This window comes from Oncorhynchus mykiss, chromosome 4 (genome assembly GCF_057628025.1).
Source record: "Oncorhynchus mykiss isolate SJ-2025 chromosome 4, ASM5762802v1, whole genome shotgun sequence".
Taxonomy (NCBI): domain Eukaryota; kingdom Metazoa; phylum Chordata; class Actinopteri; order Salmoniformes; family Salmonidae; genus Oncorhynchus; species Oncorhynchus mykiss.
In genome coordinates this window covers 73,940,716-73,968,282 of record NC_143025.1, presented here as the reverse complement: position 1 = coordinate 73,968,282, position 27,567 = coordinate 73,940,716, and the positions used below count along the sequence as shown (strand labels likewise).

Genomic DNA, 27,567 nt, shown 5'->3' with positions numbered 1-27,567 from the left:
TAGACACAACATTGGAAAGAAGAGGTCCAGATAAGGTTAGGATGGAGCCGAGGACTTGGATGGGTTACCGGTTATCTGTCTAACACAACACAAGACAGCACAGCAGCCAGCAGGGCTGCTACATCTCCAACATCAAACCATGGAAGAATGTCAAATATCAGATACACAGCCACAGTCCTATCAGACACAGTGAAAGACTGCAGAAGACAGGCCGAGAAAACTTGTGCAGAAACATGGCCAAAGGGAGGGGGGGGAAACATACACAAAACCCACTTTTCTGTTGTTCTCTATAGTCTAGATCCAGGGATAACCCCAACACAACACAGTGAGAACATCCCCAGAACCAAACAGAGAAATAATGATATCTGCCACGGTTGGCTGGGAGCACTTGACCATGTAGTTCAACCGTACAGAGGTGCTGGTATTGCCCTGGAGGAATGTGAAGTATATCAAAACACACACACGCACACATACACACACGCGGGCACACACACATGGCCAGACACACAAAAACCCACACATCACCATGCACACACATGGCCAGACACACACAAACCCACACATCACCACGCACACACATGGCCAGACACAAACCCACACATCACCATGCACAAAAAAACACAGTGCTATTTGTTTTTACGTGTTGCTGGAATAAAGTTAGTCAAAATTACACAAATTTACTTTAAAGATACTTAAACTTGCTCATCAAATTCAACCCTAAAAATGAACATGAATATTCTGTGGGGGAAAAACGTTTACTCGCTGTAGAGGAAGCCAGCAACGACTAATCTGTACTGTCGATTAGACAGAGATGGAGACCGAGTGAAAGCAATTCTAGCCTCTTTACTATTTTCTTTAGTTGAAACAGGAAATGAAGAGAGCTCTGCTATTTATCCTGTACTACTCACCCAGAACAAGAGACACTCTCTCCTGCTTCCTCCTCTGTCTGGAAGCACTGCGCCTTCTCCAAGGCAGCCACTTACTCAAATTCATGATGGAGAGAACATATAAGAGAGAAAGAAACGAAAACAACAAACACGGAAGAGGAAGACAAGTAGTGGCACTGGCAGTCTGAGGAAGTGGACGTTTGAGGGCTGCTTGCTGAGCATGCTGGGTATGTTTACTTGGATTGATGGTAAGGTGTACTCTTATGTCACACACACTACAGCAGGGGTGTGAGAAGAGGGCGATGGGGAGAGAGGGAGGTGAGGAAGGCACAAGGCCAGCTTGTCAAACAAGAGAAGTGTAACTTCCTGTCAAAGTGACAGATATAGTGTGCGTGTGCGTGTGCGTGCGTGTGTGTCAGGGGCAGTGTTACATCACAATTACAAAAAGGGAGAATCCTCCACTGGCCTAAACACAGCCACACAGCAGCCCCCCACCCCCACCCCCCAGCGGGTGGTCAGCTCACATCCTGTTACACGTGAGACTGAGACAGCAGATCAACATGACCAAAGGATGACTCGTAACACACACCAAGAGAGAGAAACTCTTAAACCCTGTATACTACCTTTATACAGTACTGGAAACAGAGAGATGACATATGACGAAGTCTTTGACAAACATTGTTCCCTTGACTCATCCCCCCCATCGCTGCCAGAGAGAGGAGAGGAAAGAAAGTCAATTTGGCCTCTAATGACTAAACCTCTCTACAATGAGGAACAACTGGACCTACATCCATCCCCTCCCACGAGAAATGAGAGGGAGAGAGAGAACAGAGAGAACAGAGAGAGGGGAGGAGGGGTTTGTTTGGTGTGTTTTGTTTTCACTCTTCCTTTCTCCCACGAGGAGGAAATGGAAAAGGATTACAAGCCTGGTCAGTCCCGTGACTAACTTCCCTCTGAGTCAGATTGCATTAGCACCACTTCCTTCCATAAAGGATCAGACCAGCTGGGGTTAGGACAGGGCTGGGCTAGACAGAACCATAATATACAGTCTAGGACAGAACTGAGTTGGGTTTGGGTTGGGTGGGGCTGGATTTGGTATGGACTGAAATAATCTGAGAATCAGAGGGACTTTCCACTGAGCTACACTCCCCTGCATTTGTATTTGGACAGTGAAGCTAACATTTTAAATGTGGCTGTATACATCATCACTTTGGATTTGAGATCAAATGTTTCATATGAGGCTACAGTATAGAATGTCACCTTTATTTGAGGGTATTTTCCTACATATCTGTAAAGCCGTATATAAATGAAAGCACAATGTGTATCTAGTCCCCCCATTTGAAGTTGTCATAAGTATTTGGACAAATTCACTAAGAGTGGTCCCATATTTGGTCCCATATTCCTTGCACTCAATCACTACAATCTCTTGACTACAATCTTGTTGGGTGCATTTGAAGTTTGTTTTGGGCTATGTTTTGCTAAATAGGGCACTGCATGGTTTAGATGTACTGGGCCGTACGCACTACCTTCTGTAGTGTCTTGTGGTCGAAGGCTGAGCAGTTGCCATAACAAGCAGTGGTGCAACCAGTCAGGATTATCTCGACGGTGTTGCTGTAGAACTTTTTGCTGTTGTTTACAAATATACACAGACCGCCACCCTTTGTCTTAACGGAGGCAGCTGTTCTATCTTGCAGACCCCAAAAACACTGCCAGCTGTGTTATACATGTCATCTTTCAGCCACCACTCGGTGAAACATAAGATATTACAGTTACAGCAGACACGCTTCTTACTTCCAGCTTCTTGGTTACAGCAGATACGCAGCAGGTAGCCTAGTGGTTAAGAGCGTTGGGCCAGTAATCAAAAGGTTGTTGGTTCGAATCCCTGAGCTGCTCCTGTAAGTCTGTGACCAACAGAAACATATCTGTCTTCCCAGTCATGCGAAATCCATAGATCAGGGCCTAATGAATTTATTTGAACTGATTAATTTCCCTATATGAACTGTAACTCTTTGAAATTGATGTGTGTTGCCTTTTATATATTTGTTCAGTGTAATTGTGTGAACATTCGGTAATGCTGTATACCCCAGTATGGTACAGAAACAATATGACAGTATAGTACAGTACATCTGGATACCACCCAACTCTAACACACACACACACACACACACACACAAGCCGGGCGGGCTGAGAAGGAACAGAAGAGTCAATGGTGGGGCCCACGTCTCAGAGAACTCAGGCCACAGAGACAAACACTCCATAGAAATCTCCCAGAATGCCACAGGCCCACGCCCTCGTGCTGTATGTGCTGAACTAGGGAGGAGGCCTCTGTCTCTGAGCAAAAGCTCTACTTCCACTCTTTTAATACCTCATTCCTTCCTTCACTCACTCTCACCATCCCAAAACTCTCTCCTTCATTCACACTTTCCATCTGAAAGCCTCACTCACTCCTTCACTAACACACTCTTTCATTCCTTCACTCATAGCTCTATTTCGTTTTGTGTTGCACTTGCCTGCAAAGAGAAAGACACCCTAACATTAAAGATGTCAAAAAGGATTTAGGCACTCTAACACTCCCTTCTCCAACCCCTCTCCTACCCACAATGGCCTCTGATAAATGGCCACCGCAGAAACGGTTGCCAGGAAACCGCATGCAACCCCCCCCCCCCCCCCCCCCTGCTTTCATCTCAGACAACCAGTAAAGGTGTCTCTAGTATTTGTTGTTATGCCAGTAGCCTTCTGTCTAGCTTCTCTTCACTATGTCTGTCTATTGTCAGAAATTCAAAAAACGTCCACACAGCGGCAGAAGCCACAAATCACCACAGTGCCCTGAAATATTGTTTGGTGACATAATAAGAAGCTACAGTTACTTTGAAAAACACACCCATATTGGCATACAAACAAGCAAATAAACACAACACACAGCGTCACACACAGGAGGAACAATCTCACACAGAAATGATCTAAGTAACACACACGGTGCTGGATGTCAGAGAATTCTTCTGAGGTGTCATGGTAACAGCTGGTCTAGCCGTGCTGCTGGTCCGTCATTACTATCCTGCCACTGCCTCCATCTCACTCACACACACACACACACACACACACACACACACACACACACACACACACAGGATGCACTTAAGGTCAGTTACTTCCTGCAAGGCTGCATGTCCCCCCAGACAGGTAGTAAGTTAATAATCCCCCTACACATCTTATAGCACAGAATTCCACATGGACACTTCTTTATATTGGATCCCATGTTGTATAACTCCCCATGGAGTCGAAATTGAGAGAAAAGGAGAATATTACGCACATTCCTGTGTGTGACCACCTGGGGGAAAAGGCCATACCAGGTTACTATAGTAACACACCTCTATCCACAAACTAGAACTAAAGGAGAGGCTAAAATGACAGGATAGGTGACAATGCCAAGTGGTCAGGGGGTTTAAGGCCAAACTAAGTCCAAAGCCAAAGGCATATAGGCCAAAACATGGGTTGAACAATGGGTAAAACATTAAAAGACTGGAACATTTCCCTTTGACCTCACCATGAGGTCATTGCCTTACCATAATTCTGTCCTGACAAACAGCTAGCTCCATAAACAACAGATAACATGGTGCCAGGAGTTGATTTAGTCTGTGTTAACTGTTAAGAAACATTTATTACTAAATGTCAGTGCTGAAATGGACCATTGTAGAAAATAAGATTTTTCTCTCAGGTTGGTAAAGTATTAGAATACTGAATGTAGGAGGCAGTAGAACATGTCACTAGGTTAATATTTACTTTCTGGGCCTGAGCCTATTTTATAAAATCCCCTCAGTCAGGGGAAGGATCAGAAGCTAGATTGGGCAGCAAAGCTTATTTCCCTAACGATCAGGACAAGGGGAGAAGGGAGCGAGGCTGGAGAAGGGAGGCTACTTCTTGGGTGTGTATGCTGTATGTAGGGGTGTGACAACTGGCAGACAAGGGGGGTGGGAGGGGGTGTTTCGACAGTGAGGGCAAGGAGGGGTAGTGGGGGCGGGGTCCCAGATGCAGGTTCTCACAGCCATCTCCTGCTGGGAGGATACAAGAGGAGAATACACACACACACAGCAGCGTGAACACAACTAAACAGACATTGTGACACAGGTACAATAGGGTTTCAAGCACTACAGTTGAACACTTTTTCTCCTGGGCAGTAGGCCTACTCCCTGACAGAGGAGTTTAAATGTGTAGCATTCACACAGCCACACCCTAGGGGAATATCTTGGCCTCCGCTTCTGTCCCAAATTTCCACACACACTGAAATCCGAATGGAGCTTTCCCTCCCTTTTCCAGCTGGGTTCTGGCACTTGGAGAGCAGTGCCATCACAACACACACACGTGCACGCACAAACGCACGGCACCTAAATACACCACACAACCTAAACAGTAGGCCTACTGTTTAGTTTCCTACACTCTAACACTCACACATACATATGAACTCTCACACAACCTCTTGTTACCCTGATTTTGGCAACAACAATGAGTCATCAAAGCAACATTAGCTAGCGAGCCTCTCCCTTTCAAAGCATTAACCCCAATGACAACACACAGACGCATGGTGCACGTCACACGAACAAACACACACACACACACACACACACCATCACACACATGCTAGGAGATTGACGTTCTGTTCAGTGGCTCTGGGTCTGTGCCCCCAAATCCTTCTTAAGAAGAATGACAGGGAACATCAGCAGTCCATAAAGGCACAGGGAGGAGTGAGAAACAGAGATGGGAAAGGGAACGGGGTGAGAAACAGAGATGGGAAAGGGAACGGGGTGAGAAACAGAGATGGGAAAGGGAACGGGGTGAGAAACAGAGATGGGAAAGGGAACGGGGTGAGAAACAGAGATGGGAAAGGGAACGGGGTGAGAAACAGAGATGGGAAAGGGAACGGGGTGAGAAACAGAGATGGGAAAGGGGTGAGAAACAGAGATGGGAAAGGGGTGAGAAACAGAGATGGGAAAGGGGTGAGAAACAGAGATGGGAAAGGGAACGGGGTGAGAAACAGAGATGGGAAAGGGAACGGGGTGAGAAACAGAGATGGGAAAGGGGTGAGAAACAGAGATGGGAAAGGGGTGAGAAACAGAGATGGGAAAGGGGTGAGAAACAGAGATGGGAAAGGGGTGAGAAACAGAGATGGGAAAGGGGTGAGAAACAGAGATGGGAAAGGGGTGAGAAACAGAGATGGGAAAGGGGTGAGAAACAGAGATGGGAAAGGGGTGAGAAACAGAGATGGGAAAGGGGTGAGAAACAGAGATGGGAAAGGGGTGAGAAACAGAGATGGGAAAGGGGTGAGAAACAGAGATGGGAAAGGGGTGAGAAACAGAGATGGGAAAGGGGTGAGAAACAGAGATGGGAAAGGGGTGAGAAACAGAGATGGGAAAGGGGTGAGAAACAGAGATGGGAAAGGGGTGAGAAACAGAGATGGGAACGGGGTGAGAAACAGAGATGGGAACGGGGTGGGAAACAGAGATGGGAACGGGGTGAGAAACAGATGGGAAAGGTGTGAGAAACAGAGATGGGAAAGGGAACGGGGTGAGAAACAGATGGGAAAGGGGTGAGAAACAGAGATGGGAAAGGGGTGAGAAACAGAGATGGGAAAGGGAACGGGGTGAGAAACAGAGATGGGAAAGGGAACGGGGTGAGAAACAGAGATGGGAAAGGGAACGAGGTGAGAAACAGAGATGGGAAAGAGAACGGGGTGAGAAACAGAGATGGGAAAGGGGTGAGAAACAGAGATGGGAAAGGGGTGAGAAACAGAGATGGGAAAGGGAACGGGGTGAGAAACAGAGATGGGAAAGGGAACGGGGTGAGAAACAGAGATGGGAACGGGGTGAGAAACAGAGATGGGAACGGGGTGAGAAACAGAGATGGGAAAGGGAACGGGGTGAGAAACAGAGATGGGAAAGGGGTGAGAAACAGAGATGGGAAAGGGAACGGGGTGAGAAACAGAGATGGGAAAGGGAACGGGGTGAGAAACAGAGATGGGAAAGGGAACGGGGTGAGAAACAGAGATGGGAAAGGGGTGAGAAACAGAGATGGGAAAGGGGTGAGAAACAGAGATGGGAAAGGGGTGAGAAACAGAGATGGGAAAGGGGTGAGAAACAGAGATGGGAAAGGGGTGAGAAACAGAGATGGGAAAGGGAAAGGGGTGAGAGAAACATAGAAAGAGAGAGAAAGACGAGAACAGAGAGCTGAGAATAATAAGGCTCTCATCACATTTACGTTTTCGTCATTTAGCAGACACTCTTATCTCAGCAACTTGCAGGAGCAATTAGGGTTAAGTACCTTGCTCAATGGCACAGACAGAATTTTCACCTAGTCGTCTCAGGGATTTGAACCAACCTTTCGGTTGGGAGGTGTACAGTCCCCGGGTCCTTAGCTTAGTGATGAGCTTGGAGGGTACTGTGGTGTTGAATGTTGAGCTGTAGTCAATGAACAGCATTCTTACATAGGTATTCCTCTTGTCCAGAAGGGACAGGGCAGTGTGCAGAGTGATGGCGATTGCATCGTCTGTGGACCTATTGGTGTGGTACGCGCATTTAAGTGGGTCTAAGGTGACAGGTAAGGTGGAGGTGATATGATCCTTGACTAGTCTCTCAAAGCACTTCATAATGACAGAAGTGAGTGCTAAGGAGCGATAGTCATTTAGTTCAGTTACCTTTGCCTTCTTGGGTACAGGAACAATGGTGGTCATCTTGAAGCATGTGGGAACAGCAGACTGGGATAGGGAGAGATTGAATATGTCCGTAAACACACCAGCCAGCTGGTCTGCGCATGCTCGGAGGACGCGGCTAGGGATGCCGTCTGGGCCGGCAGCCTTACGAGGGTTAACACTTTTAAATGTCTTACTCATGTCGGCCACGGAGGAGAGCCCACAGTCCTTGGTAGCTGGCCAAGGTGGCACTGTATTATCCTCAAACCGGGCAAAGAAGGTGTTTAGTTTGTCTGGAAGCAAGACGTCAAGTGTCCGTGACGTGGATGGTTTTCCTTTTATAGTCCGTGATTGTCTGTAGACCCTGCCACATACGTCTCGTGTCTAAGCCATTGAATTGCGACTCCACTTTGTCTCTATACTGACATTTCGCTTGTTTGATTGCTTTGCGGAGGGAGTAACTACACTGTTTGTATTCGGCCATATTCCCAGTCAACTTTCAGTTTTGCGCAAATGCCGCCATCTATCCACGGTTTCTGGTTAGTAAGGTTTTAATAGTCACAGTGGGTACAACATCTCCCATGCACTTCCTTATGAACTCACTCACTGAATCAGCATATAAATCGATATTATTCTCTGACACTACCCCATGTGATCAAAACAATCTTGAAGCGTGGATTCTGATTGGTCAGACCAGCATTGAATAGTCCTTGTCATGGGTGCATCCTGTTTGAGTTTCTGCCTATAGGAAGGGAGGAGCAAAATTGAATTGTGGTCAGATTTGCCGAAGGGAGGGTGGGGGAGGGCCTTGTATGCATCTCGGAAGTTAGAGTAGCAGTGATCCAGAGTTTTGCCATCACGAGTGCTACAATCAATATGCTGATAGAATTTTGGTAGCCTTGTTCTCAAATTTGTTTTGTTGAAATCCCCAGCTACAATAAATGCAGCCTCAGGATATGTGGTTTCCAGCTTGCATAAAGTCCAGTGAAGTTCCTTGAGGGCCGTCGTGGTGTCGGCTTAACATTTTGCGTGTAGGGGGCAATATTTTCGTTTTTGGCTAAAAAACGTACCCATTTGAAACTGCCTATTTCTCAGCCCCAGAAACTAGAACATGCATATAATTGTCTGATTAGGATAGAGAACACTATAAAGTTTCCAAAACGGTCAAAATATTGTCTGTGATTATAACAGAACTGATATTGCAGGCGAAAACCTGAGGAAAATCCAATCAGGAAGTGCCTCTTATTTTGAAACCTCTCTATTCCTATGCATACCTATCCTCAATTTAAAGGGATATCAACCATATTCCCTTTTCTATGGCTTCCCTAAGGTGTCAACAGTCTTTAGACATAGTTTCAGGCTTTTATTTTGAAAAATGAGCGAGAAAGATCACATTGCGTAAGTGGATAGGTGGGGGCTCTCAGTGAGTTTTGCGCAACAGAGTAAAGCGGCCATTGATTTTCCCTGTCCTATTGAAATACCTACATTCCCGGTTGATATATTATCGAATATATATTTTAAAAACAACCTGACGACTGATTATAAAAACCGTTTGACATGTTTCTGTGGACATTATGGATATTATTTGGGATTTTCGTCTGTGTTGTCGTGACTGCTCTTTCCTGTGGATTTCTGAACATAACGCAACAAACAAAATGAGGTATTTTGGATATAAAAATCATCTTTATGGAACAAAAGAAACATTTGTGGTGTAACTGGGAGTCTCGTGAGTGAAAACATCCGAAGATCAAAGGTAAACGATTAATTTGATTGCTTTTCTGATTTTCGTGACCAAGTTACCTGATGCTAAGTGTACTTAATGTTTTGTCATGCGATCAATAAACTTACACAAATGCTTGTATTGCTTTCGCTGTAAAGCGTAATTTCAAAGTCTGAGACGACAGGTGGATTAACAAAAGGCTAAGCTGTGTTTTGCAATATTGCACTTGTGATTTCATGAATATTAATATTTTTAGTAATATTATTTGACTGGGGCGCTATGCTATTCAGAGGTTGCTGATGACAATTATCCCACTTAAGGGATGGGTAGCGTCAAGAAGTTAAGCGGGGATATACACGGCTGTGACAATAACCGACGAGAATTCTCTTGGGAAATAATACGGTCGGCATTTGATTGTGAGGAATTCTAGGTCAGGTGAACAAAAGGACTTGAGTTCCTGTACGTTGTTACAATTACACTATGAGATATTAGTCATGAAACATACACACCACACCAGTCCTTCTTCTTCCCAGAGAGATGGTTATTTCTGTCGGCACGGTGCACAAAGAATATCGGTGGCTGTTCTGACTCCGACACCATATGCCGAGAGAGCCATGTTTCCGTGTTACAGTCCCTGATGACCCTCTGGAAAGCAACCTTTGCCCTAATTTTGTCTACCTTGCTATCTAGAGAATGGAGCGAGTAATATAATCGGAAGCGGTGGGTGGTGTGAGCGCCTCCGAAGTCTGACCATTAGGCCTCTCTGTCTACCTCTTCTGCGGTGACACTGTTCTGGGAAGCCTCTGGAATCAGTTCCAATACCCTGGGTGGTTCAGACAAAGGATCCGCTTCGGGAAAGTCGTATTACTGGTCGTAGTGCTGGTAAATTGACGTCGCTCTGATATCCAATAGTTCTTCCCGGCTGTATGTAATAACACTTAGGATTTTCTGGGCTAACAATGTAAGAATGATGAATTCATTAAAAAAACAAATAATGCAAAGTTTCCTTAGGACTAGAAGCGAGGCGGCCCTCTCTGTTGGCGCCATCTTGTAACCACACAAACAGTGTATGTTATGTCTGCCTGTGTGTGTGTGTGTGTTTGTGTGACAGACAGAGAGAGAAGAGAGAGAGAGAGAGAGAGAATGTGCATCTCTCCTTTCATGAATGATTCAATAGCATCTAGAAACAAGGGCCCCGATACCTTACAGGAACGATACGTTATAGCTTGAAACGAGTCATTGCAATTCGTTTTGATTGGTGTAACGAATTGACGAGATTCCGTACAATATATTTTTTGCATGAACACATTCATTTTCTTTTTAAAATTAATATTTGCTGCTAATAGGAGCTCAGAAGCTGTGCACAGGGGCATTGTCATGCTGAAACAGGAAAGGGCCTTCCCCAAACTGTTGCAACAAAGTTGGAAGCACATAATTGTGTACAATGTCCTTGTATGCTGTAGTGTTAAGATTTCCCTTCACTGCAACTATGGGGCTTAGCCCGAACCATGAAAAATAGCCCCAGACCATTATTTATTATCCACCAAACTTTACAGTTGGCACTATGCATTCGGGCAGGTAGCGTTCTCCTGGCATCCGCCAGACCCAGATTATTCCGATGGACTGCCAGATGGTGAAGCATGATTCATCACCAGAGAACACATTTCCACTGATCCAGAGTCCAATGGCAGCGAGCTTTACACCACTCCAGTCGACGCTTGGCATTGCGCATGGTGATCTTAGGCTTGTATGTGGCTGCTCGGCCATGGAAACCCATTTCATAAAGCACCCGACGAACAGTTCTGGTGCTGACATTGCTTCCAGAGGCAGTTTGGAACTCGGGAGTGTTGAAACTGAGAACAGAGTTTTTTTTTTTTAACACGTTACGCGCTTCAGCACTCGGCGGTCCTGTTCTGTGAGCTTGTGTGGCCTACCACTTCCCGGCTGACCCGTTGTTGCTCCTAGACATTTCCACTTCACAATAATAACACTTACAGTTGACCGGGGAAGCTCTAGCAGGGCAGACATTTAATGAACTGACTTGTTGGAAAGGTGGCATCGAAATGTGGCAACGGTTCCACGTTGCAAGTCACTGAGCTCTTCAGTAAGGCCATTCTACAGGCAATATTTGTCTATGGAGATTTGCATGGTAGTGTGTCCAAATTTGAAGGGGTGTCAACATAGTTTTGTATATATAGTGTGTCTGTTTTACTCTCCCCCAGTGTGTCCAATACCATTGTCCCTGGCTATACAGCTGGCTGGGTTTGTGAAGCGAAGTACACCTTGTATATCTGGTGTTGAACGGTGCACACTATGCTGCTGAGGTTGTGTTGAAAAGTGCTCCCGGTATTGTTTCTGAATACTTGGACCTCGTAACACTTTCCAGATCAGAAACAGACTTTAAAACTGAACCTTATAACACTATAATCCATGTCTGTCTGTATCTCTGTGTTCATGTCTCTCTCTCTTGGACTTGCAGACAACAGGGTCGGTGCGGCATAAGGAGGTATTGTGGCATGGATATATTAATCATTAAGGGAAAGGAATGATGTGTGATGACACAGACTCAATAAAGCATAAACATACCCTCTGGTTCATCCCTGACACATTCCACTGGCTGCAACAATGACATGATCAACTAGTCTATCAAGCTATTTGTAAAGGTAAAAGTGAGCACGCACTTACACACACACACACCTCAAATCACAAACAATGTAGAGGAGAAATATACATTTCAGGTAGCGAGAGCAGGAGGTAGAGGCGAGTACCCGGAGCACTCTAGCTGTGTTTGAATACTCATACTACTACACTAACCGTACTATTTGTGACATACATTGAGTATGCTTATTAGTCATAGTATGGATATACAGTTGAAGTAGGACGTTTACATACACTTATGTTGGAGTCATTAAAACTCGTTTTTCAACCACACCACAAATTTCTTATTAACAAACTATAGTTTGGCAAGTCGGTTAGGACATCTACTTTGTGCATGACAAAAATACTTTTTACAACAATTGTTTACAGACAGAGAGCAATTTCCAAACACCTGAAGGTACCACGCTCATCTGTACAAACAATAATACGCAAGTATAAACACCATGGGACCACGCAGCTGTCATACCGCTCAGGAAGGAGACGCGTTCTGCCTCCTAGAGATGAATGTACTTTGGTGAGAAAAGTGCAAATCAATCCCAGAACCATAACAAAGGACCTTGTGAAGATGGTGGAGGAAAGAGGTACAAAAGTATCTATATCCACAGTAAAACAAGTCCTATATCGACATAACCTGAAAGGCCGCTCAGCAAAGAAGAAGCCACTGCTCCAAAACCGCCATAAAAAAGCCAGACTACGGTTTGCAACTGAACATGGGGACAAAGATCGTACTTCTTGGAGAAATATCCTCTGGTCTGATGAATCAAAAATAGAACTGTTTGGCCATAATGACCATCGTTATGTTTGGAGGAAAAAGGGGGAGGCTTGCAAGCCGAAGAACACCATCCCAACTGTGAAGCACTGGGGTGGCAGCATCATGTTGTGGGGGTGCTTTGCTGTAGGAGGGACTGGTGCACTTCACAAAATAGATGGCATCATGAGGATGGAAAAATATGTGGATATATTGAAGCAACATTTCAAGACATCAGTCAAGAAGTTAAAGCTTGGTCGCAAATGGGTCTTCCAAATGGACAATGACCACAAGCATACTTCCAAAGTTGTGGCAAAATAGCTGAAGAACAACAAAGTCATGGTATTGGAGTGGCCATCACAAAGCCCTGACCTCAATCCCATAGACAATTTGTGGGCAGAACTGAAAAAGCGTGTGGGAGCAAGGAGGCCTACAAACCTGACTCAGTTACATCAGTTCTGTCAGGAGGAATGGGCCAAAATTCACCCAACTTATTGTTAGAAGCTTGTGGAAGGCTACCCAAAACATTTTACCCAAGTTAAAAAATGTAAAGGCAATGCTACCAAATACTAATTGAATGCATGTAAACTTCTGAACCACTGGGAATGTGATGTAAGAAATAAAAGCTGAAATAAATCATTCTTCCTGCTATTATTCTGACATTTCACATTCTTAAAATAAAGTGGTGATCCTAACTGACCTAAGACAGGGAATTTTTACTAAGATTAAATGTCAGGAATTGTTAAAAACTGAGTTTAAATGTATTTGGCTAAGATGTATGTAAACTTCAGACTTCAATTTTACTTTATGGGTTGGTTATGCAGGCTTCTTCTAACCCATCGCTTTCTACTACATATAATAATATGATTAAATGATATCTTTACACTAATATATATAATTTATAAATCCATAAATGAATGCAGCAACTACAGATCGCCCCTTTCAGTCAATCAAAAGTGTATGAGTTTAAGCATGTGTCCATTAGGCCTTTGGATTAAAATAATTATCCACATAAATTAGATTGATCAATAAAAGCCCCACTTTTATTCCATATGCTGGGATCCCCACTATGCAGCTGTTGCAAGAGCGCATTTTCACTGGCTGTTGTCACGACTCCTTCCGAAGGTGGCTCCTCCCCCTGTTCGGGTAGCGCTCGGCGATCGTCGTCACCGGCCTACTAGCGGCCACTGATCCCTTTTCCCTTTTCTGTTTGTTTTGTCTGTTTAGTTTCACCTGTTCCTTGTTGCGGTTGATTAGTTGGGCTATTTAAGCCGGTAGGCCCGCCTGCTCTTTGTGTGAGCCTAACTATTTTTCCCACTGTGTTTCTGTGTGGCAGTACGTATTGCGTTGGGCATTTGTTATTGTGCGCCCGGTATTCTTGGCGAGCTCTGTTTTTTCCCTGTGCGTAATAAACGCTATCCTGAACTTTCTGCCTCCTGCGCCTGACTCCGCACCCACTACTCCCAGGTCGTTACAGCTGTCCACTGATTTCAAAAACAATGATTGATAGGCAGCTTAAACTTCTTGAATTCAACCATTATTGGGTTCAAATACATATTTTTGAACAGCCATCTACAACAACCACAATCCGTAAGGCACAAATAGCTAAATGAGAGAGCAGCAGTGTGATTCACATCAATGCGCTATGTAGATATTAATAAAAAGTAAAATTCGTATTGCCATAGACTACACCACTACTGTCATCCTTACTTCCAAGCGTTTATTCAAGTTGGATAATCTTTGGATGCCGACAGCAGTCGCACCATAGTAAAACATAGCTTGTGCTGTAGCCTACAAACACCCATTCCTGCTCTTTTCCTACGTATCATCATAGTGGTCTCTGACTTGTGGTCACTTGCTCACGTGGAACAAATTTATACTTGGCCTTTTTTCAATGCTGATTTGAATGTCATTGCAAACATCCTTTCTGAATTTAAAAGTAATCCTCAAAGTAATCATCTACTTTTTCAATGTAACATATTACAGTTACACGTTTTTTGTAATCCCTTACATGTAATGGATGTAATCCGCTACTCCCCAACCCTGGTTATATTATATAGTGGAACACAATCATCAAAAAGGTAATAAATAACCTTAGCAGTGTGGCGCTTGAATTGTTGAAGTCTATGGCTGTACAATGACATAGCCATTTAGCAGACAAGACGCTCCTATTTCCCAAGCCCTTATCACAGTCAAGACACCTATTTTATAGTAAAAAAAACATTATGTAATAACAGAATCAAATAAAAACAGAATAGTGCAAAGTGATTTGCATCTTGCGTCTGGAACAGTTATTGGTCATTTGAAACAGGGCTCAAATTGGCATGGTGAAAAAAACACTTTTTTCAGGGATACAAACCAAAATCTGTCCTATTTTCAAAATACAGATTTTTGAGTGTATTATGTCTGTTCCTTGGAATTTTCTACACGGATGAACAATTCTAAATTGAACACTGCATGGGGATGAATTATGGCCAGGACATCTGTTTGGTGAGTAGGCCCAGGCTTAATGATTCTGGTTTTCTGTTCTACCTGATCATTAATTGCACACACACCTGGTGTCCCAGGTCTAAATCAGAACCCTGATTAGAGGGGAACAATGAAAACATGCGGTGGAACTGGCTTTGAGGTCCAGACTTGAGTTTGAGGGGCCTAGGCTAACACCTCGATCACACCGATAGTTTATTTCATTTTGATACACCAGAAGTACATTCTGAAGGTGAATGTTGAACTTCTGTTGCACACATATCCAGATGATGTTGCCTGCTATTTTGGCCTAACGCTTCGAACACACCGGCAGCGTCATTGCGCAAAATAGTATGCAGCATCATCTGGATATGAATGCAACAAAAGTTCAACAGTTACCTTCTGCTACAATTTCTGTCAAGCCGTCTACGCATACAGTTTGACGCATATATTCGATAAAGCCAACGTATGCGCCAAATCGAACGCACTGCAACTGCCTCTGCAACGCAGTGCTGCAAGGCAAACGCAGCGTTTCGTTGGAAATGAATGTAACTCTGGTGTCCTAAAATACAATACCGCTGTTGGTGTGTTCGAAACTTAAGCAAATTATAACAAAACTGCAGCACAATGTCAGGAACACATATTTCTGCACTGCAGTTAACCAGTTCATTTTGAATTTGTGATAACACGGTTGTTAACACGATCTGTCATTCTCGTTGAAAGCAAGTCTTAAGTGGGAGATCTGTTCTATGTTAGCTAGCGATGATTATGATTTTTCAAAGCCGATACAGATTGGAGGACCAAAAAAAGACGATACCGATTAATCAGCCAATTTTTATATATATATTTATAATAATGACAATTACAACAATACTGAAAGAACACTTATTTTAACTTAATATAATACATCAGTAAAATCAATTTAGTCTCAAATAAATAATTAAACATATGCAATTTGGTTTAAATAATGCAAAAACAGTTTTGGAGAAGAAAGTAAAAGTGCAATATGTGCTATGTAAGAAAGCTAACGTTTAAGTTCCTTGCTCAGAACATGAGAACATATGAAAGCTGGTGGTTCCTTTTAACATGAGTCTTCAATATTCCCAGTTAAGAAGTTTTAGGTTGTAGTTATTATAGGAATTATGGGACTATTTCTCTCTATACCGTTTCTATTTCATATACCTTTGACTATTGGATGTTCTTATAGGCACTATAGTATTGCCAGCCTAATCTTGATAGGCTTGAAGTCATAAACAGTGCAATGCTTGAAGCACAACGTAGAGCTGCTGGCAAACGCAGGAAAGTGCTGTTCGAATTAATGCCTACGAGCCTGCTGCTGCCTACCACCGCTCAGTCAGACTGCTCTATCAAATAATATACTTAATTATAATATAATAACACACAGAAATACGAGCCTTAGGTCATTAATATGGTCAAATCTGGAAACTATCATTTCGAAAACAAAACGTTTATTATTTCAGTGAAATACGGAACCGTTCCGTATTTTATCTAACGGGTGGCATCCATAAGTCTAAATATTGCTGTTACATTGCACAACCTTCAATGTTATGTCATAATTATGTACATTTCTGGAAAATTAATTACAGTCTTTTTTAGGAAGAAATGGTCTTCACACAGTTTGCAACGAGCCAGGCGGCCCAAACTGCTGCATATACACTGACTCTACTTGCACAGAACGCACGAGAAGTGATACAATTTCCCTAGTTAATATTGCTTGCTAACTTGAATTAAATATGCAGGTTTAAAAAATATAGATTTGTGTATTGATTTTAAGAAAGGCATTGATGTTTATGGTTAGGTACATTGGTGCAATGATTGTGCTTTTTTCACAAATGCGCTTTTGTTAAATCATCACCTCTTTGGCGAAGTAGGCTGTGATTTGATGATAAATTAACATTGATTAACATTGATTATATGCAACGCAGGACAAGCGAGTTAAACTAGTAATATCATCAACCATGTGTAGTTAACTAGTGATTATGTTGAAATTGATTGTTTTTATAAGATAAGTTTAATGCTAGCTAGCAACTTACCTTGGCTCCCTGCTGCACTCACGTAACAGGTGGTCAGCCTGCCACGCAGTCTCCTCGTGGATTGCAATGTAATCGGCCATAATCGGTGTCCAAAAATGCAGATTACAGATTGTTATGAAAACTTGAAAATCGGCCCTAATTAATCGGTCGACCTCTAATTTATAGACGTTTATTTCGGTCGGTACACGCAATTGACTGAGTGAGACATGAAGGGGAAAGGAAATTTAGGGTACAGAACTGTGTGATGCTTGGCTCGGTTTATTTTTTGTTGTGTCCCGCAAATGCACATGTACAAATGGAACACTAGAGTCAAAGCACATTAATGTTGTCTTCAAGACAACCTTTCAACCAAATAGTTTTATAGTATTTGAACAAAATGTGATCTCTGATTAAATATGGATTTGACGTCCGTTCAGTACCCATCCCTATTAACCATATTTTCCAGCACACTGGTCTCAAATGACACGCAGGGAACGTGTTCAGGTATTCACAGGACATGTAAGTGACTGAGACGTACGGGCGATGAGGGGGGTGTAAAACTAAAGTCTACTCTGATAAACAACAGCTCTATTCCCTTGGGTCATTTGACCTTTGACCTTTCCCAGCAGACAGGCTGTGTCGTCAGCAGGAGGAGGAGGGGCAGAGCAGGAGGTAGTTAGGTAGAGAATAGTGCTCCATCCTGATAATTACACATCTAATCATTGAATAAAAAAAACATGGCCCTCTTCTGTGCATTCTCCATTGAGTGATGATGGCTGGTGCAACTAGGCTCGGTCTCTCTGTCTCTCCCCCCCCCCCTCCCTCTCTCCTGGTCCGGTGGGTTTACATAACACTTGAGGCTGGAAGACATGAGACCGGTCTGGCCCCCTTCGTTGAATGGGGGGGAGAGAAGAAGTGAGAGTAAGAGAGAGAGGAGAAAGAGAGAGAGCAAGAGTGGCGTCTGAACGTGTGCATGGGGTGTGTGTGTCTGTTATCGCTCTCGTCCTGAGCCCATCAGTGGCATTCTGATGGCGTTCCCAGTGGAGTGGTTGGTTGTTTAGCCAGAGTGGATTGGCATGGCCGCCTCTCTGACACAAAGTTATCCTCCATCCTCTAGAGACATGCAAACACACACACACAAAAAATGTCCCTCACTGGGAAAATTACACATTACTAATTAGGAGAAAAAGACACAGAGAGAGAGAGAGACGAAGAGTGTCTGAGTGTGTGTGTGTATTATTATCTCTCTCAAAATGCAAGCAGGGAAGCCCTCTATGTAATGATGTGTACCTACTTATGTCCTTTAAGACTACCATAATGTTGGTCTGTGTGAGGGCCAGGGGCACCCAGCAGCTGAGAGTGCAGGCTATAATTATAGCATGTCTGCATGGCTTCTCATGACAAATGGCTTTCACTCAACCAATACCAAATCCCCAAGCCCAACCCTGACAGCTATTTTGGTTGTTCCAACCTGTTTTTTCTAACTATGTTGTTGTCCACTAACACAAATATTAACTGAACACAAGTGACAGAACCAAGAGAGAACCCCAGTGTTTGATGGGAAATCCTACATTGTACACACACACACCATTACCTTTACCAGTCTTTAATAAGAGGGATTAAGTGAAAGGGTGCACTGGACAGTCCACCCCCCCCCCCCACCTACATCCTTCAGTAAAAACATCTCTCCACCTGTCCCCCTCTCTTCCATGCGCTGCCCCAAAACAACCTCTCCTCTCCCTTTCTCCCAGATCGTTACTCAGACAAGGTTTTATACCTTAAAGATGCACTATGCAGAAATTGCTCCCCTATTTCCTGGATGCGAACATTTTTATAGTTTGCCTAATTTCACTTTATGTGACAAAACAACCAAGTATAGTGTAATCATTGTACCATCTAAACCGCTGTGAAATATATTTAAAATAGACCAGAAATATTGTATTTTCAGCTGTTACAAGTTGCTGTACAAAACTGAAAGTAAAAGACACAAAAATAAAACTTTACGGGAAGAATAGAAATAGCTAACATAGAACAGATCTCCCACTTAGACTTGCTTTCAACGAGAATGACAGATCTATAACACATAGTTCTATGGGAATTTGGTCAGGTCGCCCAAAAAGTTACATACTGTAGTTTTAAGAATTACACTCTCAGGCCATCTTATTCTTACAAAATCTCTATAAAATCTGACAAACGTCCTAGCCATATTTAAGCAAACATCAGTGATTAAACACAAGAACACACACACAATAAAGGCCTATGTGTGTGATCCAGGCCTGTTTGACTGCAGTGAGATCAATGTTAGAATCCATAGTTTAAAACGACTGCCCAGCTGAAGTCTTCAGCATGCAGTGATGTGAAGTGTTTCTGTTGATAAGAGAAATAGTGTGTGTGTGTGTGTGTGTGTGTGGCCCTGAACACTGCTGTCCTCTCTCTTAACACCAGCTCAGTGAAGTGTGAGTCTATTCCCTGTTAATGATTATTTATCCTAACCAACACACTGCTGTTGGAGGGAAAAATCACCTCACCCTTTTTTTACCTGCTGGGCCTTACTGCTACACACACACACACACACATATATACATATATATATATATATATATATATACACACACACACAGTGCATTCAGAAAGTATTCAGGGACCTTGACTTTTTCCACATTTTGTTACGTTACAGACTTATTCTAAAATGGATTAAATTGTTTTTTCCCCTCATCAATATACAGACAATACCCCATAATGGCAAAGCAAAAACAGTTTTTTAGAAATGTTTGCAAATGTATTTTTAAAAAACAACTGAAATACACATTTACATAAGCATTCAGACCCTTTACTCTGTACTTTGTTGAAGCACCTTTGGCAGCGATTACAGCCTCCAGTCTTCTTGAGTATGATGCTACAAGCTAGGGGAGTTTCTCCCATTCTTCTCTGCAGAGCCTCACAAGCTCTGTCAGGTTGGACTGGGAGCATTGCTACACAGCTATTTGCAGGTCTCTCCAGAGATGTTTGATCGGGTTCAAGTCCGGGCTCTGGCTGGGCCACTCAAGGACATTCAGAGACTTGTCCCAAAGCCACTCCTGCATTGTCTTGGCTGTGTGCTTAGGGTCATTGTCTTGTTGAAGGTGAACCTTCACCCCAGTCTGAAGTCCTTGTTGTTCCTGTGACAATCAGTGAATTTGTTATTGATTTATACATCTTTAAATGGCATTTGATAGATTTTATGTATTTCTATCAAATCAAAACTGGAATTTATATTCAAAACAAAAGGTTGTAAAAGTTTATATTACATTTATATAATAAACCATATCTATTTTTATGTTTCTGTGACAAACAATGAATTAGTTATTGATTTTTACCATTTTTTATGGATTTTGGTTCACCATAGGGATGGTGCCAGGTTTCCTCCAGATGTGACACTTGGATTCTGGCCAGAATTCAAACTTGGTTTCATCAGACCAGAGAATCTTGTTTCTCATAGTCAGAGTCCTTTAGGTGCCTTTTGGCAAACTCCAAGCGGGCTGTCTTGTACCTTTTACTGAGGAATGTCTTCTGTCTGGCCACTCTACCATAAAGGCCTGATTTGTGTCGTGCTGCAGAGATGGTTGCCCTTCTGGAAGGTTCTCCCATCTCCAAAGAGAAACTCTGGAGCTCCTTCAGAGTGACCATCGGGTTCTTGGTCACCTCCCTGACCAAGGCACTTCTCCACCGATTCCTCAGTTTGTCCGGGCAGCCAGCTCTAGGAAGAGTCTTGGCGGTTCCAAACTTCTTACATTTAAGAATGATGGAGGCCACTGTGTTCTTGGGGACCTTCAACACTGCAGAAGTGTTTTGGTATCCTTCCCTAGATCTGCTACTCGACACAATCCTGTTTCGGAGCTCTACGGCCAATTCCTTCAACCTCATGGTGTGGTTTTTGATCTGACATGCACTGTCAAATGTGGGACCTTATATAGATAGATGTGTGCCTTTCCAAATCATGTCCAATCAATTGAATTTACCACAGCTGGACTCCAATCAAGTTGTAGAAACATATCAAATATGATCAATGGAAACACGATGCACCTGAGCTCAATTTTGAGTCTCATAACAAAGGGTCTGAATACTTTCGTAAATAAGGTATTTGTGTATCTATGTAACTACACAGTAATTATATCTATTAGAAAAAAATTCTAAAATCCTGTTTTCGCTTTGTCATTATGGGGTATTGTGTGTAGATTGATGAGATATACAGTACCAGTCAAAAGTCTGGACACACCTACTCATTCAAGCGTTTTTCTTTATTTTAGAATAGCGAAGACATCAAAATAATGAAGTTACACATATGGAATCCTGTAGTAACCAAAAAAGTGTTAAACAAATCAAAATATATTTTAGATTCTTCTTCAAAATAGCCACCCTTTGCCTTGATGACAGCTTTGCACACTCTTGGCATTCTCTCAACCAGCTTCACCTGGAATGCTTTTCCAACAGTCTTGAAGGAGTTCCCTAATATGCTGAGCACTTGTTGGCTGCTTTTCCTTCACTCTGCGGTCCACTTCATCCCAAACCATCTCAATTGGGTTGAGGTCGGGTGATTGTGGAGGCCAGGTCATCTGATGCAGCACTCAAAAAGTCCTTACACAGCCTGGAGGTGTGTTGGGTTATTGTCCTGTTGAAAAATAAATTACAGTCCCACTAAGCACAAACCAGATGGGATGGCGTAACGCTGCAGAATCCTGTGGTAGCCATGCTGGTTAAGTGTGTAACCAGAAAAGCACCCCCACACCATCACACCTCCTCCTTCATGCTTCACGGTGGGAACCACACATGCGGAGATCATCCATTCACCTACTCTGCGTCTCACAAAGACACGGCAGTTGGAAACAAAACTCTAAAATTTGGGCTCATCAGACCAAAGGACAGATTTCCACTGGTCTAATGTCCATTGCTTGTATTTCTTGGCCCGTCTCTTCTTATTATTGGTGTCCTTTAGTAGTGGTTTCTTTACAGCAATTCGTCCACGAGGCCTGATTCACACAGTCTCCTCTGAACAGTTGATGTTGAGATGTGTCTGTTACGTGAAGCATTTATTTGGGCTGCAATCTGAGGCTGGTAACTCTAATGAACTTATCCTCTGCAGCATAGCTAACTCTGGGTCTTCCTTTCCTGTGGCGGTCCTCATGAGAGCCAGTTTCTTCACAGCGCTTGATGGTTTTTGCGACTGCACTTGAAGAAACGTTCAAAGTTCTTGAAGTTTTCCATTTTGACTGACATTCATGTCTTAAAGTAAATGGACTGTTGTTTCTTTTTGCTTATTTGAACCTTTCTTGCCACAATATGGACGTAGTCTTTTAATAAATAGGGCCGTCTTCTGTATACCAACCCTACCTTGTCACAACACAACTGATTGGCTCAAATGCATTAAGAAGGAAATAAATTCCACAAATTAACTTTTAACAAGGCACACAGTTACGGTTTTCTTTAGGTGAAGGAGAGTCGGACCAAAATGCAGCGTGGTATTCTTGATACATATTTAATAAAGAAGAAACCACAAACAATACAAAAACAACAAACGTAACTTGAAAACCTATACAGCCTATCTGGTGACAACAAACACAGAGACAGGAACAATCACCCACAAACACTCAGAATATGGCTGCCTAAATATGGTTCCCAATCAGGGACAACGATAAACACCTGCCTCTGATTGAGAACCACTCTAGACAGCCATAGACTATACTAGATAACCCCACTAAGCCACAATCCCAATACGTACGAAAAACCCCAAGACAAAACACACCACATACAAAACCCATGTCACACCCTGGCCTGACCAAATTAATAAAGAAAACACAAAATACTAAGACCAGTGCGTGACACACACATGTTAATTGAAATGCATTCCAGGTGACCACCTCATGAAGCTGGTTGAGAGAATGCCAAGAGTGTGCAAAGCTGTCATCAAGGCAAAGGGTGGTTACTTTGAAGAATCTCAATATATTTTGATGTGTTTAACACTTTTTGGGTTACTACATGATTCCATGTGTGTTATTTCATAGTTTTGATGTCTTTACTATTATTCTACAATGTAGAAAATAGTTTAAACAAATAAGAAAAACCCTGGAATCTGTAGGTGTGTCCAAACATTTGACTGGTACTGTATATAAGAATTGACATTGAAGTTTTAATGGAAAACCATTCAGCAAAATTGTCCATTTGTCACATCCCTAGTATCGGCTATATTTCTCAGAGAGCGCCTCAGCTATGTGCTAAATTCACCATCTGAGCGGTAAAAGAAAACACTACTTTTAGGGTTGCTAGGCAACCTAAATCCTTATAAGAAAAGCATTGTGGTCTGGAGACAAGCGTTGTAAATTACAAAGTCCAACGGAATGGTTGAATTCCTGGCCTGGAATCTGCTGGCGTTCCAAAAAGCTGGGCTTAGTGCCCGCTCTGAGGGCTGGAACTTAAAACCACTGGGAGACAGGACCAGGGAAAAGGATAACCACTGTAGCTGCCCTATGGGCTAACACAGTCATATCCTCCCAACTGTGGCAAAGTGACTGCATACACTCACTGACACTGAGACACATGGACTGTCAACCTCCCCAGTGATGACAGTTTCAAAGTGCTTTCAACAGTCAACACGACACAGCACAGCATTGCATAGAACAATGACCCTGGGCCTAATCACTGTTACAATCAAGACACTCAAACACTATGGGAGAACTGCCACGTAAAAGGCTCTCAATGCCACACACAGACACACACAGACAGACACAAGACTGAGGGCAGACTAACTCATATTATGAGAATGATGAGTTCAAAAGGAGAGGGAATGAAAGGTGTGGCTTGTAACCCATCCCTGCATTCCTCCTTTTCCCTTTGCTTTCTCTGTCTCCTCTGTCTTTGTATCTCTCCTTCCTCCCCATCTCCCTTCCTCCCTCACTCGAGTCCTTACCTCAAACCATATCTTGCCCTCTCTTTTTCCCCATAGGCTCTTTCTGTCACTCCAACAATGGGAACTAAAGTTATCCACCTTAAACAGGATTTCTGGCCTTGTTAGCATTTCCTTTGGACCGATGCCTTTGTGCACGTACAAGCAATACACACACATACATACATACATACATACATACACACTATTGACTGTTAACACACACACTGCACATAGCCATGCGGTCATATCTTATCTGACCTCATGCGGAATGCATGACACACACACACACACACATATATATATATATATATATATATATATATATATATATATATATATATATATATATATACACACACACACACACATACACAGACACTATTAAACAAGTAACACCAGTTGACTCAGCCACTGCCAACAAGGACAATGCGCCAAAAGATAAATGCTTTTTACTAATTAAGAGGTCAATGATTGGACGTACCAGATCTCCATTTGATGATGTCATTGAACTCATCATTGGCTGCTCCCTCGATAGCGTCGCCAGGTGACGCCATGGTAGCCATTTTGTCCACCAGGTCCTCGTCTGTTTACCTCCGTTAGAATGTTAATCTGTTAACTTTTTTAAAGGAGTCCCACTTCTTCAAATCCAACGTCACCTAAATATGAAAAACAAATGTACTGAAAGTTTTTAACTACATATTATTTCATTGGATGCTATTGAGGCCTAGCTTGGTTGGTTGATTGAATCTGGTCTTGTCTAACAACATCACATGAAAAAACATTGATCTGTTCTACTCATCCATATGTGTCGGAGAACTATGACCACAACAGAACTCTCCCGTTTTATAAGACAGCTAGAAAAATGGTGTGATGGTTAAATGCAGCTGCCCTGCAGAGGTAAGAAGATGAGACTTCTCATTCAAATTGAAGACTTTCTCACCATACCCCACTGACACACACAGGTGTAGGGCCATGCCAAAGAGGCTGAGGGGACGGGTTGTTCCGTGACTCAGGATAAACTGACAGCTGTGTGTGTGTTGTGAGAGTGCACAACGCGAGGTTGTTGACCTGGCCTACAAGCAGAGCGTGATCTCACCTCTCTCTACACTAAACGCAGGACAACTCCATCCATTATTATACAAAGAGCTCTAGAAATGCACTCCACACTGTTTTCACAAATCATTTACTTGAAATAATTTGACCTCTGTGTGGTGAGTTGTGCTGTGATTTGTCATGTACACATTTAATGGGACTGTTATGTGATCTTACTGAGCAAATCAGAGAAGGGTGACGTTTGACAGAGTATTAATTGGAGGTTATATAGAAATTGAGGTCAAAGTTAAAAAAATCTGTCACCACAGTACATCCAGAATAGATGAAAGGTAATGTCATTGGCATACATCAACACTTTACATTGTATACCTTATGAAGAGTTGAAGTAGTTCAGTTAATAAAATGTTTCTTAACTCACTTGCCTAGTTAAATAAAAGGTTAAAAATATGTATGCAAACCCTTCATAAGAAAGACCACAAAGTTCATTTGAATAACACTAATATGTCTCTACCATGAGAGGAATGAAGACTCAATAGGGACACGTTTTATCTGTAACTAGCCTAAGTATTAATGCTTGGGGAGTGATGTAAGTATCCAAATATAGTATCTGTAAAGATGAAAAACAGAAAAACCAACTGGCCAGTGTCTTCTCAATTTCAGTTCCTCCTCCAAAAATTAAAGTTGCTTTGACAACCGAAGGTAAAAAACATCAGCAACGGACCCAGTCGACTTGTTTAGCCAAATTAAAGGGCCTTTAACCGTTTCAGTAAATTGCATTAAATAGCAAGCAAATGTAGAATTTAGTAAAGTATACAGTTGTAGCTATACCCAGTTATAAATCATTTATTAACACGAATAGTTTGCTCTGAATGGCACCAATGTCTGCAATTTTCCAGGCCAATACTCATCTGTCATTTTAATCCGATCAGATTAGCACGAACATTAAAAATGTGGCTAGCAGACTCTTTTGAACTATGGGATATGGCACTGTTACAATTGCAAAAACAGGCAAATATGATTCAACAAGTGGTTCAACAAATAATAAAGAAACAATGCATTGCTAGTTGGATCACAAGGTCCTTGCACAATCTCAGACAATAGATGATTTATTGATTTGGCAAGTAGGCTACATTGTGTTTTCTTGAGTGTATTGGTGTAAATAATGATAGCCTATTTCGGCTACTATGTAGCCATATTTTCATCTCGAGTGTTTGCAAAACAATTCACACTCACCTTCGCTCCTGTCAATCAGGGGGCGCGATCGTGGAAAATCCGCGTATTTTGCCACAAAAATATAATTAAAAGTTCGCTGTATTTGTGAAAAATTACAAGCTAACAAAAATACCCTATCTTAAATGTTAAAATATATCAACACGAGGACCTTTAAGCCATTTTAAGAGGCGGGGGCACTCCAAACTATGCTAAAAAAGCACAGTCCAGCACATCCACACACTTCACAATAGCAATTTTCCAAAGCATCTAAGAAACTGCTGTTTGTGGGTCCGTTGTCTTCCTGATGGTATTCGGGTGTGTTCAGTTTTTTTGTTGATGAAAAAATGTTAGCTCATTTTACGGGAGAAACCCGCTCAGCTAACGAGGGAGTCCGTCCCAAACTTTGTTCCTGTTGCTACCTTTCCCTGCCTGCCCGCAAACTTCTGACGCGCAGATGGAAACATGGCGCGGTCGGCGTCACGTGACAGCGCGCACACGCGCTTGACTTGGTTCCCGGTTTTGACTGGAACGGACAGGCCAACAGTTTTTGTCAGAGTTGAATTTTCGTAACAGGTTAAGAAAATTTCCGGAGCGGGTTAGGATAATAACGTGTCAGGTTAGGTGAATTAGGTTAGGTAAGGACAGCGGTTAGCTGAAATGCAAAAAAAATAAAAGCTGTACTCTTTCCAGCCATGACGGTGGTTCCCCCGACGATGGAAATGAAAACTTTTGAATCGCGTGTGGCAACCAACTCAATCAAAAATATTAAGATGTAACCGTTCCCAAAATACAATTTATGTGTTTTTCTGTTGTGTCACTTTATCTCAAATATATGGATATTGTGGTTATTGGTTAATTATTATTGATTTAGTTTGATTAGGCCACTCATTTCACATGGACTAGGGCTAATAGAACTTGGTCTGCTTATTGTTGTTTGCCTTCCAATGTCTCAAATAATAGTATAAACCCATGCTTTGTGCTTGTCTGCAGTCAAGGCGATACATTCCATGCCACTGAAGATGCTTGATATCTCAGAGCAAGCAAAAGCCTCAATGTCATTCAACTGTTGACATTGACAATGCAACATACCCTATACATTCGGCCTATATCCTATATGTTATAACTATGAGATATGCAATCTGAAATTAATGATGATGTGCATGTATGAAACATGGTTGCAATGTCAACAGTT

General features: G+C 42.6%; 1 protein-coding gene across 6 annotated transcripts in view; it reads right to left on the bottom strand.

The window, feature by feature from the left end:
• The window catches only part of utrn (utrophin), a 329,934-nt gene extending 302,913 nt beyond the window's left edge, over window positions 1–27,021 (bottom strand). For 3 of the 6 annotated variants that reach the window (XM_036975994.2, XM_036975992.2, XM_090233000.1), the window contains exon 1: window positions 909–1,171. In XM_036975994.2, the coding sequence (XP_036831889.2) occupies window positions 909–993 (85 nt within the window). In that variant the 5' untranslated portion in view covers window positions 994–1,171. Of the gene's footprint in view, window positions 1–908; window positions 1,173–24,591; window positions 24,767–26,396 lie in introns of those variants that run through there. The other 3 variants (XM_036975991.2, XM_090232999.1, XM_036975989.2) reach the window with 2 other exon arrangements.
• Window positions 27,022–27,567: the final 546 nt, after the last annotated feature.